The sequence below is a fragment of the Penicillium expansum genome (assembly GCF_000769745.1).
Source record: "Penicillium expansum strain MD-8 chromosome Unknown contig35, whole genome shotgun sequence".
NCBI lineage: Eukaryota > Fungi > Ascomycota > Eurotiomycetes > Eurotiales > Aspergillaceae > Penicillium > Penicillium expansum.
In genome coordinates this window covers 1-16,580 of record NW_015971157.1, presented here as the reverse complement: position 1 = coordinate 16,580, position 16,580 = coordinate 1, and the positions used below count along the sequence as shown (strand labels likewise).

At 43.7% G+C, this 16,580-nt stretch overlaps 6 protein-coding genes across 6 annotated transcripts; 2 read left to right on the top strand and 4 right to left on the bottom strand.

The window, feature by feature from the left end:
* Positions 1-2: 2 nt before the first annotated feature.
* On the top strand, positions 3-766 carry PEX2_010690 (uncharacterized protein; the record flags this gene model as incomplete). Its single annotated transcript, XM_016738346.1, has 2 exons — positions 3-445; positions 499-766. The coding sequence occupies 2 exons, from the start codon at positions 3-5 to the stop codon at positions 764-766; spliced, it is 711 nt and encodes a 236-aa protein (XP_016603700.1).
* Positions 767-913: 147 nt separating this feature from the next.
* Positions 914-1,957, bottom strand: PEX2_010680 (HNH endonuclease signature motif containing protein; the record flags this gene model as incomplete). Its single annotated transcript, XM_016738345.1, has 1 exon — positions 914-1,957. The coding sequence occupies one exon, from the start codon at positions 1,955-1,957 to the stop codon at positions 914-916; it is 1,044 nt and encodes a 347-aa protein (XP_016603699.1).
* A 1,205-nt stretch (positions 1,958-3,162) lies between these two features.
* Positions 3,163-5,238, bottom strand: PEX2_010670 (S8 family serine peptidase; the record flags this gene model as incomplete). Its single annotated transcript, XM_016738344.1, has 1 exon — positions 3,163-5,238. One exon carries the CDS (start codon positions 5,236-5,238, stop codon positions 3,163-3,165), a length of 2,076 nt encoding a protein of 691 aa, XP_016603698.1.
* A 2,262-nt stretch (positions 5,239-7,500) lies between these two features.
* On the bottom strand, positions 7,501-8,130 carry PEX2_010660 (uncharacterized protein; the record flags this gene model as incomplete). Its single annotated transcript, XM_016738343.1, has 1 exon — positions 7,501-8,130. One exon carries the CDS (start codon positions 8,128-8,130, stop codon positions 7,501-7,503), a length of 630 nt encoding a protein of 209 aa, XP_016603697.1.
* A 1,117-nt stretch (positions 8,131-9,247) lies between these two features.
* On the top strand, positions 9,248-9,579 carry PEX2_010650 (uncharacterized protein; the record flags this gene model as incomplete). Its single annotated transcript, XM_016738342.1, has 2 exons — positions 9,248-9,385; positions 9,439-9,579. 2 exons carry the CDS (start codon positions 9,248-9,250, stop codon positions 9,577-9,579), a joined length of 279 nt encoding a protein of 92 aa, XP_016603696.1.
* Positions 9,580-11,963: 2,384 nt separating this feature from the next.
* Positions 11,964-13,049, bottom strand: PEX2_010640 (uncharacterized protein; the record flags this gene model as incomplete). Its single annotated transcript, XM_016738341.1, has 1 exon — positions 11,964-13,049. The coding sequence occupies one exon, from the start codon at positions 13,047-13,049 to the stop codon at positions 11,964-11,966; it is 1,086 nt and encodes a 361-aa protein (XP_016603695.1).
* Positions 13,050-16,580: the final 3,531 nt, after the last annotated feature.

The window sequence follows — 16,580 nt, the reverse complement described above, 5'->3', positions numbered from 1 at the left end:
AAATGGAAGTGGAAGGAGTCGCTACCGCAAATCTGTCATGGGACCTTTCAAAGGGACCTGTGCCCCCTCCCCTCCAAAACAAACTCGTTGATCACTGTCTGTTAGAGCTTTTGCAGTACGCTAACGGGTCTAACCACGCTATTCTCAGGCTAGTTTTTAAACACCCACAAGTGGGAGCATCTTCGCGCGCACCTGCTAATACTCAGGGTGTTAGGATGGAGCTCGAAGTGCAAGATGAAGCCGGAACAGGTCCAGTGGAAGGTCAGCTAGTTGTTAAGACTTTTACTTACACAGGAACACATAGAAATGCCGCTGTTTCTCATATGTTACCCGTTAAGGGCCAAAAGGCTGTTAGACACTTTATTAACATTGCTCAGAAGGTTAAGTTGACTCCCTGTGACTTTAACTCACTGAATTCGGATACTGTCGGATGTAGAGACTTTTTGTAAGTCTCTTTCAAAAAGATTTATTCTGGGTATATGCTAACAATCTCGATAGATCGCAGTTCATCTACCACTTAGATCGCGGCAATGTTCTCAAGCTTCCAAACGATAAGGCCACTAGTGTGTATGACCTTTTCAATTGGAAGTACAGTCTGAGCGGTGCAACGAGGGTTCCCACAGTTATATATTATGCTGCTTTTAATCAAAACTACCAACATGTCAACATCCCTGGATGTGTTTACCCTGCAGCCGCTGGAGCTGGAGCTGCTGGTGCTGCTGGAGGGGCTAAATGGGCTAAAGGGGCTGGAGCAGCAGGGCAATGAAACAGGTTCTTTGAGTGTATAGTCAATAACGACAGGAAAGACATTACAATTATTCCAGTTAATATTATCGAACAAACAATCCAGCTGGAATCTCACTAGGAGTGATCGTTATTGGATTAGTTGTATTGAAGAAAACTAAAGACGCGTCTAGTAGCGTAGTGGATATTCCTCGTAGGTAGCCTGTTCTTCGCCCAACCGCCTATCCACATTTGTAACATTCTTTTGAACGCTCTGGGCACTTGTTTTAGAATCTGGGAACGCTGCCCGAGTCTGCTGAACGTTGCCAGCGCGGGAACCGAGGACACCTAGTGTTGTTGCGGCCAACATAGAAGAAATATCAGTGCTACCATCCTTTGCTAGTACACAGTGCTCCCCTAGATCACGGAGTGCCTTGTCGATCTGCTCTGCTGCGCCAGATGCATGAAAGATACGCGCGATGATTGCATGAACCTTGAGAAGCTCGGGGCGCGGAAGATCGTATCTTTGGTCATACCAATTGAATTGAACGGTTCGAGGGAGGTGTAGTCGTAGTCGTGGGCGGTAGTTTTGAATGCGGTATTTGTGGAGCTGGGAGGTCTCTTCGAACGAAAAATCAAACCGGCCAAAGGACCGATGCAGCTCACTCGACATAGTCATCGCATTGGTAGTATCGTTGATGTTCTCCCGGTTAAAGTTTATCGCCTGGATAGTTGGAAAATGGCGGATAAGGTTTGTCCAGATGATGTCTTTTGCATAGCCTTCAGACTCCGTGCTCCACGATGCAAGGGAAAACGGGATGATGTGCACGCAGTCTGTGTATGTTGAGGGGCTGTTGTTGCTTGTATCAAGAGAATCTTCATCGAAAAGTCCAGTCACAACACATCTGCTGCCATCACGGGCAAGGCACTCTGTCTTGAGGCGAGCTTCTCTTCGCATAGGCCCGGCCGACTCGGAAGCGACATTTTCAATGGAGTCCTCCATTCCGAGATGCGGGGAAATACTTGGGGTCGAGCGCAGCGATCTTAATGGTGCCACTAGGCCGTCGATCAATGACTGAGCATGATCATGCAGTTGTTGGTTAGTCTGAAGTGACTGGAGATGATGGAGGAAATTGACCCTCCCATTTTCCGGAAGGTAGGCGTAGAATGCTCGTAATATCGGAACTGTCTTATCCTTGGGGCCGACGGGCTGGTATGTATCAACTTTCTCCATATTGGTAGCGAATCATTCGACAGCAGATATTGTCAGAGAGAAAGATGCGCTTGAAGAGGGAGACGCGATCGTTCGGAGCTTATCTAGGTAAAGAGTAGATCTTCTTATCTTGGTTTAGCTCCCGCTCCAGCTTCCTGCCGCAGACGATTTGGGCCAACTTTGAAATTGCTTATTAATACATATATAAGATTCACCGCTATAGTTTCCGCCTTTTGTACTCCGTACCTGTCGGCCTATAGGTCGTTTAGCTTGGTGATCCGGATTAATGACAAGAATGGCTCACCTACAGAGTACACTAAACATAAATAGTCAAAACTGAAACAAGCTCTTCATCCAATTATCCGATATGGTGTAGTGGCTAACATCGCCGTCTCTCACACGGCAGCCGGGGGTTCGATTCCCCCTATCGGAGTCTAGAATTCTCTTTTTTTTTTGTGTTTACATATATATATATATATGCAACATCAACTTTTTATTTTGTTGCGGCCTCATCATGTTTAATGCTGGATAAATCTTGTCAAGGTGGTGATTTCCTAAGGTTACGTTAAGAAATGCAAACTTTTTACTCCAGGAAACATTAGGATAACCAAATATATTTCCTGTTTTTCGCAAATTATTGTGTAATATTATTGGAATGGCTAAAGATGAGGTTTCCCTCATTAGGATCACCGTGATGGTATAACTTCCTCTCATCTCCGGTCAGCCTGTAGCATCAAAGTTTCTCGAACCTGAGGAGTAGCTATCTAACTTGCCTTAGGAATCTTTCACATGCCCGGCATAAAGAGAGTCTAGTGGATTATGCACTGACTTTAGGTAGATAAACCTCAATGTGATCAATTTGGAAGGCTATAAGACTGCAGAAAGAGCCATAAAAAGACCATACTTTTAGAGTCCAACATAGATAGCTAGACAGTGATAAAATCCCGGAAAGGTTTGATGTGAAATCTCAGTAAGAAGCATAGTAATTGCCCCTTTCAAAGAGAGAGAGGCAATTTCCGAGATTGGGGGTCTTCCAACATGTGATTATACCCGCCTGATACACAGGGAAAAAGCAAAAAGGGGCTCTGAAAACGCAAAGTTTGACAAGCGAGGAGAACAATTTAGAATCTTTTGGTTGGAAACTGTCGTTTGTGGCATGAGTCGAATAATTAATTTGAATAACCCGACGTGTCCTGCTTAGACGTGGAAGCAAGATTCTCACTTTCCTAATCTGATGGGCGGTTGATGCTCCATGCGAGTGCGTAGGGCTGCGGATACACCCGTTTGAAGATGTGATACGCACGCACGATGATTTTGACATTCCCATAAGGAATGTTCTTCCACTCAACTTGTTCCACATTGTTGCTCCGATCGAATCCAGGCTTGTCACCCATGTTACCATGTTTTTCAGTACCATCCGAACTAACCACAATGAGGTCCAGATCATTTTGAAGGGTTGCCCCTGGATAATCTGTCCAGACTAAAGACACCTTCAGTACTCCGTTGGAATGAGTGCTGCTAGCTGATCTTCCCTGGGCCCTCAGAAGATCTTCCTCATTTGGGATGTTTATCACGGTCTCCTCGCTCGAACCTTGTGCAAGTGGTCCTCCCTCACGGTATCCAGAATCAGCTTGGCTTGGCAAGATCACAGATTTGGACAAATTCACTCGACCGAAGCCGCTGTTACTGTTCGGAGATGGACCAGATTCGCTTGGAACATACTGTCCAGGTAGTTCAACTGCTCCGTTGATCAGCAATGCTTTGAGAAGAGCTGCACTTGGCTTCTGTGCTCCATTCTTGATGAGAGTTTCTCTCAGGACAGCAATGCATCCCGCCACTAGAGGAGTCGCCATGCTAGTGCCGGCTAGGAACCACCACCCGGAATCCTGACTTGTACCATAGCTGGTCTCAGCGTTAACCAAGTTTCTAGACCTGGCTGATAATATCGCTGTTCCAGGTGCAACAACATCAGGCTTAATGCGAGATTCCAAGGTAGGTCCACGGCTGCTGAAGGCTGCCATGCCTCCGGGATTGTCTGCCATCAGATCTTTGCCAATCGGATCGCTTGGCCATCGGCGACCATATGTAATGGGAATATCCGGACGGTAATTCTCGCTTGCTCCAACGGTAATGCAGTTCTTTGCAGCTGCCTCAGCACCGATCTGCTTTGGATCAACGATACCATTCCAATCCGCGTCGATTCCATCATTTCCAGCAGCGAATAGTACCACCATGTCCTGATGGTCCCAGACAAACTGGTCAATTTCATTGCCTGGGGGATCATATGGCAACTGTCTAGAGGCAGAAGACCCCCATGAGTTGGTATGGATTCGAGCGCCGTCTTTTTCATATGGGGGAGAAAAAAGCAGATTTAAGTCGGATGGGATTCCACCCAGTCCGTTACCTCGGTCAAGAAGAGACTGCACCACCAGGCTAGCCTTTGGTGCTGCGCCACTAATCCTTCCTCCCATTGTTGAGGAAAACCCATCTCCAAGAACAGATCCACAAACATGTGTTCCATGGCCATCTGGGTCATCTGACTTTCCAGAGCGTTTCCCTAAGGCATAAAGCTGATTGACTCGATTCGAAAAGGCAGGATGAGTATCAACAGTAGAGCCTTTATCGAACCCTGTATCTGCAACAGCTACCACCTGTCCTTCGCCTTCGTACTGAGTACCATTAATCTGGAAAGGGGACCCGAGAATCTCTATTGCCCGATTATTGAACAGTCGCGCCGGATAAACTGGATGGATGCTCTTGACAGAGTCGAGGGTAGCCAGTCCCTCTAAGTATTGATTTTGAACACTGAGTCGAATCTTTGAAGACCCAGTATCCAATGTGTCAGGGTCGGCATGCGCAGCTGCAGCAATTTCCCAGGCAGTACGTGCAGACCTAGGATCAACATCTTTATGAAGAAGGAGGTCGACTGTGTGAGAGATACGGTTTTTCGGTACGGTAGGGAGTGACGACAGCGTTGTAGTTTCAGCGGGGGATTTCAAGCTGGACTGAATAACAAACATTTCTAGATAGACGTTGACCCAGGAGATATATGAGAGGCGGCGGATAGCTTCCAGGTCGGTGCCCTTGAAACCGCACAGGTAGGTATTCTTGGAAACATATTGTTGGATATCAACGCCTAGCTGTTCAATTTCCTCTTCCTGCTCACTTGACAGTGGCTCGGCTGACTGCACCAGGATATAGTCTGATCTTTTGGCATCCTCGGAATCGAGGTGCAAAGCCCGAAGCACTGGGAGTTGTGCTTGGGGATCCAAATTGTTTCCATTGATTGATATGATGGTCATTCTGGTAAAGTTTGGGGAGTTGTTTTTTGAAACGGCGGGAAACAAATGTAATAAACACTAAAGCTGAGGGACTTCAAGTGAAGTAGAAGTTCAATGAGGCTGCGTAGAGTTCTACGACAAGGCCTTGGAGGTGAAACTAAGCAAAAGGTATCTAGTGAAGAGCTTGAGATATAATTGGTTTGTAGACCAAGAGAGAGTATGATCGTTAATGGAACTCGAGATTTTCAATTTGATCACTCTTCTAAGCTGATTTATATAGTCAGACTAGTCAGTCCTCAGGATGGGAATGGGGCGAGTAATTGTGCAGACTATTTCATCACCAGTTCATGTTCGTAAGGTATCCGAGGACTGAAAGGTGTGATCGTGTTGAAGAAACACATACATATGGTTATTTGCGCTTGGCAGTATCCAAAGAATGATATCTAGCTGCATTTTGATTGAATCATCGAATAATCTAGACTTGTGAGACAAACATGCCCTCTGGTTGCTTTGTGCTTGGCAGCATCCAAAGCATGATACCTAGCTGCATTAGGATCGAATGATCTGGGCTTGTCAGACAAACCTGTACTTTCTTGAAGTAGGTTCCAAGATTTAACCAATATTAGCTTTGGTAAATGAATTTAATTTTTCATTCTTTGGGAGGCGACCATGGCGATTCAAAAATAACGGGCAGCACTAGGGGGAGATTTATAGTAGCTGTGAACTCGTGGGTAGGTTTAGATGAAGCGAAAATAATAGAGGAGACATTATTACACAAGTAGACCAGATCGAGGCTACTACGAAATTTTAAATCAAAACATAGGAGTAAGCATATACGCCAATCTGTATCGAGAACTAGTATTTCGTATTTATAGTATCTAAGAGCTACCAATGGCCCATCGTTAAACAGATATCGAAAATTGCTTATTCTTTTATCAATGGTCGGAGCTCTGTGCCGCTTACTGGCATCCATGTTGTGATTGTGAACCCCACATCATCACAATACTGTACTAATACTGGGTGCTACCAAGTCCTTTATGGTTACCAAGATAGCTGGTTATCCGGTACGATTGGTATAGCCTGAGTGAATTAAAATTGGTATCTTCTGCACTGGGAGTGTCTACTTCTACAACAAACATAGCCCGTGACATTTCTATGCCAAGAATGAAATAAAGTTTAATTCAATCTATAGGACGGGTCTTCTTGGCATGGGACGCTTGTTATCCGCAAACGGCACCCGTCTACCCAAAAGCGGCCTCGACCATGGAGAGCTCCGCCAGCCATGAGGGATCACACGCGGAAAAAAAACTGAAGCTGTTGCTAGCACTAGTACCGCTCTTGCTTTGATTGAATATGTATGTGATGGAAAACTCTACGTTTGCACATCTTCTACGCCCCAAGCCATCGCCACATGATTGATTTGGCTCCATGGGTTTATCGTTCTATTGCCCAGAGCAAGATAAAACACGCAGGACGGATCAACGTGGATATAGAATCCCCCGTGTCATCATTAGTCTGTAATCCGCTGTTGCTGCATTAGTAGAATCCGTTGTGCCCTCCGTTTATCTGATCACCACAAGCGTGCGTGTTGGTGCGCAAATATCGTTATACTTCTATATAGATACTGGCAAGGACATGATAGATTGGGGGCTTACGGCGTTACCAAGCAATGCTTAAGGCATTATACATGGAGTTACGTGACTAGCACGTTCATAATTGTTGGGACTTAAGGATGCTCTGCTAAGTTGGCTCTACGCAATATCTGGAAGGATTATGAGTAATCCGTGCTAGCTAGGCACTTCTATCGTGAAAAGGATTTAAGTTTTCTGCCATCACCCAGGTTTAAAAATTTCAGAATGGAATAAGGCTTCCCTAGGCCATAAACAGAAACCTTGGTTTTTGTTATGGTCTAGTGGTAAAATACGCCGTATTTTACCCCACATCTATCCAAAGTGTTTTAGCGTTGTCTTTATGTTTATCTAACTGGTTGTATGGTTAACGAAGTAATATTTGGGGCTATTGGATATACAGTGCATTGGCCTTGGATTGAAAAACTTCAATGTACAGATTTTATTACAACAGTGCGCACATCATTTCTAACTGATTTGAAAAAAGAAAGAAAGAAATTAATTTGTAACTTAAGAGCACATATACGCGCGGTTGCATTTATAGACATTGTGTATAGCTTCAATTTGACAAATATAAGACACTATTGAAGAGTCATTATCCGGCAATAGGCATGTAGGCCCACATCTATACTAACCTTGATTGGGGTTTGTATGATTAAACCGCATGAACATTTCCCATTTCCTCGTCTATTTGGCGTCTCTTTCCACTCGCTTCATTGGTCACTGTGGTTTCACTTGAAGAACCATTCATATCTGTAGCGGCGACAGAGTTGTGATTTTTCTTTCCGACTGTATATGTATCGGGTTGATTCCCGTCAATTATCTGCTGGGCAGAGGTGTACGCTCGGAAAGCTTCTTGCAAATGAGACGAAATACCGTCATTAGAAGTTTGGGTATTGCCATATCTCAGTAAGATTGTTCTTTCTTGGATAATGTCCAAAACCTTAGCAATCTCGATCGAATTTCTCCTTAGTCGCTCAGGAAGCCCTCTTCCTTTAAGTAGAGCTAACAACCCAGCAATAGAGGTATTTAAAGCCCCTAGAATTGTGATTGCTAGCACATGTTCACCGGCTGAAGGTCCTAATGCCGTAATGGCTGCACCGAGTATTATTTGCGTGATTGCAATCAAGTTGAAAACAATGCTGATAAGCTGATATTGGAATCTCTCTTCTTTTCCCTTGCGAGTCAGCTTCCTTCGTAGTTGACTTGTTGCGGCTTCGTAGGTTAAATATATCTGAGACTCATCGGAAGAGTCTATTGGGGTTTGTTGGTGATATTCAGGCATTTTAATTGTTGGCTTTCAAAGAGAGAGGTTTGAAGAAATTATATTGAAGCGTTAGGAATTTTCAAATCGTTTTCTTATAGCCAAGCCTTAGCATCTCATTGACGTCAATCTTCCCTTCTCTTTGTCCTTCAATTACTGAAAGTCCGCTAAGCTCCATGATGTAGATTAGCGCTTGCAGTTTTAATTTTAAGTTTTAATTTGCATGGTTATGAAAAATCTTGACTTGATCAGACTAGGCCGAAAGTTAAAAGCTTAAATTATACTGTCAAGGTCGAGACCTCTTGGCACCTGTTCTATGGAGGCCGATTCTACAGCCTAGATTAGCCCTCATACCATATCTTCGCCTTCTACGGATGAACTATTACTGGCTGTAACTTGTGATTGAAGATCAGCTGGCAAAATAGAGCAAATAAACTGTAAGTAGTGCGGATGTGTTTTCCATGACACGTCATAAGCTGGGTCTGGACCCACGGGCTACGGGCTGCGGGCTCTAGTTAGCCGGGGTACCGATCGCTCAGGAACCAATCCTCGCAAAAGAAACTTAATACTACTTGATTTTCCCCCAAGAGGGAGGAGACCCCTAGGTCATTCTACTAGGCCGGATTCGGAGGATATTGTGGGGATTGGCCAACCTAGTCTGAGTTTAAACCTTGAAGATATTTTGTTTTGCCAAGCGTAATAATATACAGCAAATCTTAGTGTTGACCCTAGGAAACCAGGATAGAATACCAATTCATCATTACTATGCCGAAACCAGCTAATATGTTGAACAAAGGCTAGATTTATTATTCAACCATCGTTATTTTAGGTATGTGATATCATCGTGCCCATATTTAATGCACCTGATTTGTCTTTTCCGGGTAGACTGCTGCCTCGAGCTGTTCTAGATTTCTATGATACTAATTTCTATTCGTGTAAGACAAAGTTGAAAGGTTTTGTGGCGCAATTTGCTCCAAAATCATAATGGCTACATCATATCGGTTACCAACAGACATCACTTCAAGTGCAACAGTGAAATTTTCCAAGGTCAACCTATAAATATTGGCTCAACCATCGATCCTTTTTTTTTTTACAAACTAAGACAAAAGATTTTCTTAGCAACAATTTAGTAAGATGAATGCCACCAGAAACCTTCATATCCAGATCACCACGACCTGCGATAAGGACACCTATCTTTTGGGCGAATGCTTGGACAATTGCGGAAACTGGAACCCAAGCCGGCTTCGATTGGACGATTGTCTTGGGGATTCTGGAGGTATGTGGTTCAAGATACTACTTTATCTGTTTTGACTGACATGATTACGGTAGGACGTTTTCAATGGGGTGGAAGGGAGTTCACTAATCGTGCCCAAGACATCAGATTCAATCCCGAAGAAGGTGGTAGTCGCGTCCCTGTTCTTCGAGCCCGACTTCTGGACGACAGCAACCGGCCCTTGGAAGGAGATGTGAATTTGGCTGAACGGATTAATAATCGCGGAGGAAGTCTGCAGTTCAATTGGTAGGTTATTGACTTTATAAATGAGACCTAAATATAGCCCGAAATACCTAACAATCCAATGAATAGATTTCCATCTGAGCTCTTCCCATAGAGCCAAGGAAAAAGGTGGTATGGTTGAAATAATTTCGCTCTTCCCAGCTCTTGGGCCTCTAGCTATGAGTGAGGGCTTTAACTGGTGGACCGGACGGAGCCTATCTTTATGAATCAACTGCGTTATTCTTGTTAGTTTCGAAAGGTGTGGATCTACCTTATCCAAAAAAAAGGGAGGAATTGGAAGGGAATGAGAGGCGGAAAGAAAATAGGAGTAAATATCTCATGCTTGATTTATGTCGCTAACCAGGTCAATACTCAAATATTCATGTTTATTTTTATTTTTATTTTTTATTTTTGAAATCCACCACTATGTAGATAGAGAGATCATGAAATGGGTATGTATTGTGTATGATGATGATGTTGTACAGTAAGTATAGGAAAAGGATACTAGCTAGTAGTACTATCGGATGATGACCATGTGATATGTGAAGTATCAAACATTTTTAATTATTGTATATATTAAGCTTAGTCATTATTGTCTGCACAAATTATTAAATAGTGGCATTTTTCATTTTAGTTAGAGTCATATATCTATTATCTATACCATACCTTGCTATACACGAGGTTTCTGTCAGTTAATATAGGCGCGGTCGAATTCAGCATCACCACCTTATACTCTTCTTGTTCTTTCTAGATCTCAATTTTGAAACACACTACTAGTATTTCTCGGGGGTGTTTCAGATAGGAAACTAAACCTGTGTACCTTGCTAGTGCCACTCACTTAGCGCTCCTCAAAATCACCTGCATGACATTTCCCTAGCGCCGATTTACCCCCATTGCCCTACTTTATTTTTCAGCCAATAGTATGACCGGACTCAAAAGAAGCAATAATAGATCTGGACCTTCTAATCTATAAAATATCGCGATCAGCAAGGATAGTCGCAATCATTATTGTATCCTAGTTCAAAGTAACCCACTTCATCTACTCAATCCGTATAGCGGGGTACATAGTGTGAAAGCAGGTGATCGTCACAACTAAAATGCGCGCGCGAAAAGGTACATAGAAGAGGAAAAATAAGTCAGATTCAGTCCGTTCCTAGTCAACGATAATGCGCTGTAAGTTCATTCGATATCCTAAGGATCGCGCAAGGCGCGCATAGCGCGCAGTGTAATACCTAACCTCGGAATCGGGATTACTTTCTAGTTAGCAAAATCTACAGCCCTAGAGTTCTTAATGAAAACAAGTTTAAGCCACAAGCCAGTTTATTTATCATCTCTTATAGGTAGGGCCTAACGACTTATGATTCTTTTTTTAGGAACCCTTGGCAGTGTCTGTCCTATCAACCTTGATGCGTTGGCGCGGGCTTTAGCACCTGCATTGATAGGATTATCTTTTAGATAAAATTGTAAAGAGGTATGTAGTTCATGCAGGGATGTTGAAAAACTGTCAGATTGACATCTTACAAGGCTGTTCACATGCAGATATCCATAACTTGTACTGAACCCTCAGTAGCCTTAGCGAAACATTAGGCCAGTCATATGGCTTGATTCTGGCTATAATCAAAGCACCTTCTTTATATAGAAAGTCTAATCGAGTTTTGCAGTTTACTGCCTACTCTAAATCACCTCTTGAGGCTAGAGGAAGCTGCACGCGTACTAAAGGCATTTTTCCAAGAACAGAACAGCAAGCAATACATTTCATCCAATAATCCTCCCGCATGGACTAAAATACTTATTTACAGCGCATCATACCACCGTCCCAGGCGTAAAAATTGATACACGCACCCTGTTCAACCGAAAACGTTCGTTGAAGTGAAGAAGAAGCCATTGATATGGGGCGGTCCGAAATCAAAAATTGTGATTTCATATATAGTTCGGGAACATTAGCATGAATACTGGGAAAATGTGACTAGGCGTCGAGAGAATTTCACTAGAAAAAGATGATCAAAGAGAAATTTATACCCTTGGGAAGTGTTACCAAACTTTCTTAATTTGATGTTATGAATCATTTCGCTTAAAGCTAGTGAGGATTCCTTGGCCAAATATAGGATATTCTCCTGGGCAGCAGCTTCTATCATTTGCTTGATTCCAAAGGGACTTTGACTGAGAAACCCTAAAAGTATTCTTTTTTATTGGGATTTACACGAGAGTATCAAATCAGAAAACACAAGGTACACTTGAGGGATACGATTACCAATCCAATTACAGTATGGTTTTGGATAGGAGAAGTTCGATTTGTTGAGGAGATAGTAGTACTTTTGGGGAAACTAAAGACAACAGGCCAATTTTCGTAGTAGAAATTTCAATGAGCAAAAGCAACTGGTAGCCTGTCAAATCCCTGTCGGGACAGATAGCTTACCCCATCAACTTTCAGGCCTTGTTCATTCAACAGTGTGATGGTGTCGCCGAGGTTTGAGAGATGAACGTCCGGGATCTCAAACGCTTGCGTTGACTTAGCATCCAAAACTGCATTACGCGGCAGTGTTTGAGATTCACCCGCTGAATTTTTGATTTTCCAGGAAGCCAAGGAAATCCTGTGGTCTTTCGGATTTGTGAGAATAACCGACCTCCGCCTAGCTCTAGGATCGTTTGACTCGGGTCTCATCAATGCCTCGTTAATTATCACAGAGTCCTCGGTCAAGTCGGCACCTCTCTTCTTTCTCCCTAGATAGTCTCCCCAGGTTTCTGATGATATGGCATGCCCTGTCTTATTGTCGGTGTGCACAGCTTGTGACGCGAATCCTATAAATACCCCAACCCATCGACCAGAGAGTGGGTAGTTGATCAAAAGGCCACCGTCTTGGAACACACCATCATCATTTGCAAATTTTTCAACATTGCCTTGATTCATATGCACATTGTGAATACCTTTTCGATCACCGAACGGTTCTCCAAATAGATAAATATCGGCCTTCGAGTCAATCGCTTGTTTGACTTCAGGTTCCAAGACATCAATCATATCATTGTTCGAACCTGGTACATCATGGGGTAGGATGCGACCGGTTTTGAGATTGAATAAGTTACTGCGGATGTAGTCTAGTCTCAAGCCAACAGGATTTGGCTCCGTTTTTTCAAGGGGATGAAACCCCGGGGATAGGTCGATGAGACTATTGACGATCGGATGATTTTTGTAATCGTGATTCACCCAGTAGGCGAGTCGCGATTCTTTCTTGTCACCAGACTTGATGTTGATTGCTGCTCTGAAGAGCCCGGGAATTTCTTTGTTTCCTTTGCCGGCTCGGCGAGACTTGTGGCCAGAATGGTGAGTCAGCCCTCCTTTATCACGGAAGTAAAGTGATAAATGCGGACTTTTATTGTCATCCTCTTCGTATTCAACGATGTAGGATACAGGGGTTGCTTTCCAGAGACCATAATTACGAAGCGGCATATTGAGGAAGATAGGTTAAAATAATCATCCAAGAAAGTGAATTACTAGAATTGTAGAATTTAGAAGTGAGTTTGGGAGCGGGGGGTAATGTAGATACTTATAACTAGTCGGAGCGTAATGACAAGGCATGTCACATGAATTGCCACACGAGGCCTAGATTGCCTTTGCTCGAACGAAAACAGCCTAGACTGTGCACGAGGGATAGCTGATCACTGTGATCCGAGGGTCAAATATCAAACATGCCTCTTGGCCATAAATTACCCCAACTTAGTAAAATTCGTGTATACAACTCTCTGACTTGTACAACGTTCCAAGGTTGATCAATGAGATAACTTCTTAGTAAACAGTCTAATTTCAAACAGTGTATCATATTTGAGTGGTTCGACCGTTAAACAACGATATCCAGTTTGAATAGCCCAATCCCCATATCTGCATGTCATCATTACCTAAATACGATCACAGCGTAAATAAAAGCGTAAATAAGCAAAGAATTTGCCACTAAGCTGAGATATTTCACACCATATATAGGCGATAATCCAAGTGTTTTTCTTTAGCAAACTCTTAGCGGGATTTCCGAATATCACAATATCGAAACGTCAAATTATTTTGACCATGTCTTTCCACCACAGTGCATGTGATATCCATCTGAGAGGCGAGCCCAATTGCACTTTTTTGTGTGCGATTTGCAACAATGATGAGGGTAGCGGTCTTACTGACTATATCCCTCTCGATGAATATCTAGGAAATGAAAATGGTGAGACACTTTGGTTGCAAATCATATTATACTTAACCAACCGTCTTTCTTTAGGCCATCTCAGTTGGGGTGGGAAAAATTTCAGTCACGATGCACGGAGTATCACCCTTGTAGCCCAGGGACCAGATAAGACGCCCATCCTTCGTTCTAATCTCCGGGACTCGTCTGGTAATTTTGTACCCAGCGAAATTGACCTGGCTACGCATATCGCCAACATCGACGGCCAGCTTGTTTACTTGTGCTAAATGTCCAATTGAAATTATCGTGGTTAATTAGCTGACAATCTTCTGTCATTCTTTATATATATCAAAAGCCAATCAAATCATCATTTAGCTAGTTTTATAATATCTAGACTCTAGTAAGGATTGAAATAGTTTAGCCAAGGCTTTTTTTTATATACAAATATTGGACTAGTAAAAAATTAAAACTAACGTGTAGTGATAGAAAAAGACCCGACATCTCGTGGCGCGTGGTGGAAGGACTGCAAGTCAGCCAGGCACTCTACAGGAAAAAGATGTTAGCTTGTCTGAAAAAAAAAGACCGGAGCGAGGATCAGTACAAGAGTATGAAGAACCAGTGGCCCACTATAGGCTGATTGCCTCTGCAAAATAGGCAGTGAAAGATGGTAGACTGCGAGACCAGCTGGCTCGAGACCTAGGTGTTCTTTGTGTGGAAATGGAAGCTGCAGGGCCCATGAATGACTTTCCATGTCTAGTTATTCGAGGTATTTGTGACTATGCCGGCTCCCAGAAGAATAAGGAATGGCAAGGCTTCAGATGTCTTCTAGACGCAGATTTGTCCTAGTAGGTAAACCATTTCAAGGGCCACCACCACCCCAACTCTAAATTAAACAGTCAACCTTAATGAGGATACTAGGTCTATACCCAGAAAAACTCACTCTCAAAGCGGTATTGTCAAAGAAAAAAAGCTCTGACGGTGTAGCAAAGATGATATACAGTAGTTTTCGAATTCAGTTTGAACGCTCACTCTTTACTTGATTCGAGTAAAACTAAATCCGGAATAAGCAAATCCTATTTAGGGTCACCGCTCTATTAGTTGGGCAGAACTACACGGTATACGCCACGCGTGCCAAGTTCCAGATTATAAATAGATAACACCATCCGAATGATAGATTAATAGGGATAATAGGAATAGCTGTTTGCAGCTGCTGACTAATAGTCAACCGTAGTTAAGGATACGAGGATTGTTCTAGACATCACCATAGGCATAATCTAGCCGTGATCCCGAATACCTTCGATAATAATGACGGAACCATTTCCTGCCGTAACAGCGTCTGACGTAGTAGGTTGACTGCTAGATTGGTGATGATGCTATGACCTAAAGCTAAGTTCCGCTGGTTATCAATATTAATAGCCTTCTGCTCTCCCACAACTACTCTTAACAACTATTTAGAAATCGTTTCCCACATACTACAGGTCACATCTGTCTGTTTACTATTGTGGAAGCTGCGCTTGTCCTAAGTTTGGCGCCGTGCTTGTTCTCCTCTTTCTGCTATTCTTGTTCTCCTCTTATGAGCTCTTGCTCAATCTGCCATGGCAGACCCTATTACTTGGGGCACAGTGGGGTTGGCAATTGGAAAAGCAGCGCTTGCATGGGCTGGTTCGAAGATCGTGGACGGCATATTTGGGCATGATGGTCCAGATCCTGTCGAGCTTCAGGAGAGGTCGATCAAACAAATAGCGCTTGTTTTCCAAAAAGCTCTTGAAGCTGAGCGACTTCAAGAGGCCTCCGATAAACTAGAAAGTCTGATCTACAACGTGGCGGAATACAATAACGCACCTTCGACAAGTTTCTACCGGTTGGTGGATGCCACAACAGACTCACTGGACCTACTTTCTACACTTGCCGGCCTGCAATACCTTGGACTACCTGCTTATCTCGTTGCAGCGAGCATGAGAATAGTTGTTCTTCAAGAGCTACTATTAGCGAAAGGAGACAGTGGGGAATTCCTCAACATCATTGGCCACATCAGTCGTTCTATTGATGAATGCGATACTGCATTGGCAAAAGGCTTCGATATGTTTAACGCGCTTGGGGCTGGGAGTGCTCCGACACGAACACCTTTCGGTTGGTTTTGGATATTTAACGGGGTTCAGCAGAGGTATCAAGGGTCGGAAGCAGAAGTACGTGAAAAGATCACAAAATACAGCTTAGCTTTTAAAGAGAAGGAGATGGATCCGATCGAAGACTTATACAAAAAGATGCGCCAGGAATGGGTAGCCATTCGCGAAGGTGCATTAGAACGAGCAAAAGCTGCCGGTCTCAGGGTGCCGCGGGGATTTCAAGCTGTGTTTACCGAAGGGGACCCTGGCACAGCCATCGGCGGCTATGTTTTTGCCGAAGGTTTTCCTGGAAGCGGTATCGCCGGCTTTGACCTTCTATCTCCAGATGACCGCGCGTTTGCTTTTGACTATGATCACAGTGGGAAGCGCGACCACGCGGCCTTCTACCGGCCAGGAAAGGGCGCTTTCTGGATTGCCAAAAACAATGGGGGTAAATTCTTACCTGTTTACGCCCAAGGGCAGGGTGGCAACGGCATCGGTGGCTATGACCTTCTTTCGCTCGCAGACCGCTCATTTGCTTTCGACTATGATCATAGTGGGAAACTTGATCATGTGGTGTTATATCGGCCAGGAACCGGCATTTTCTGGATTGTCAAAAACGACGGGGGTACATTCTTACCCGTCTTCATAAGGGCTCCTCACGAACACATCGCCGGCTTTGACCTTCTATCTCCAGATGACCGCGCGTTTGCT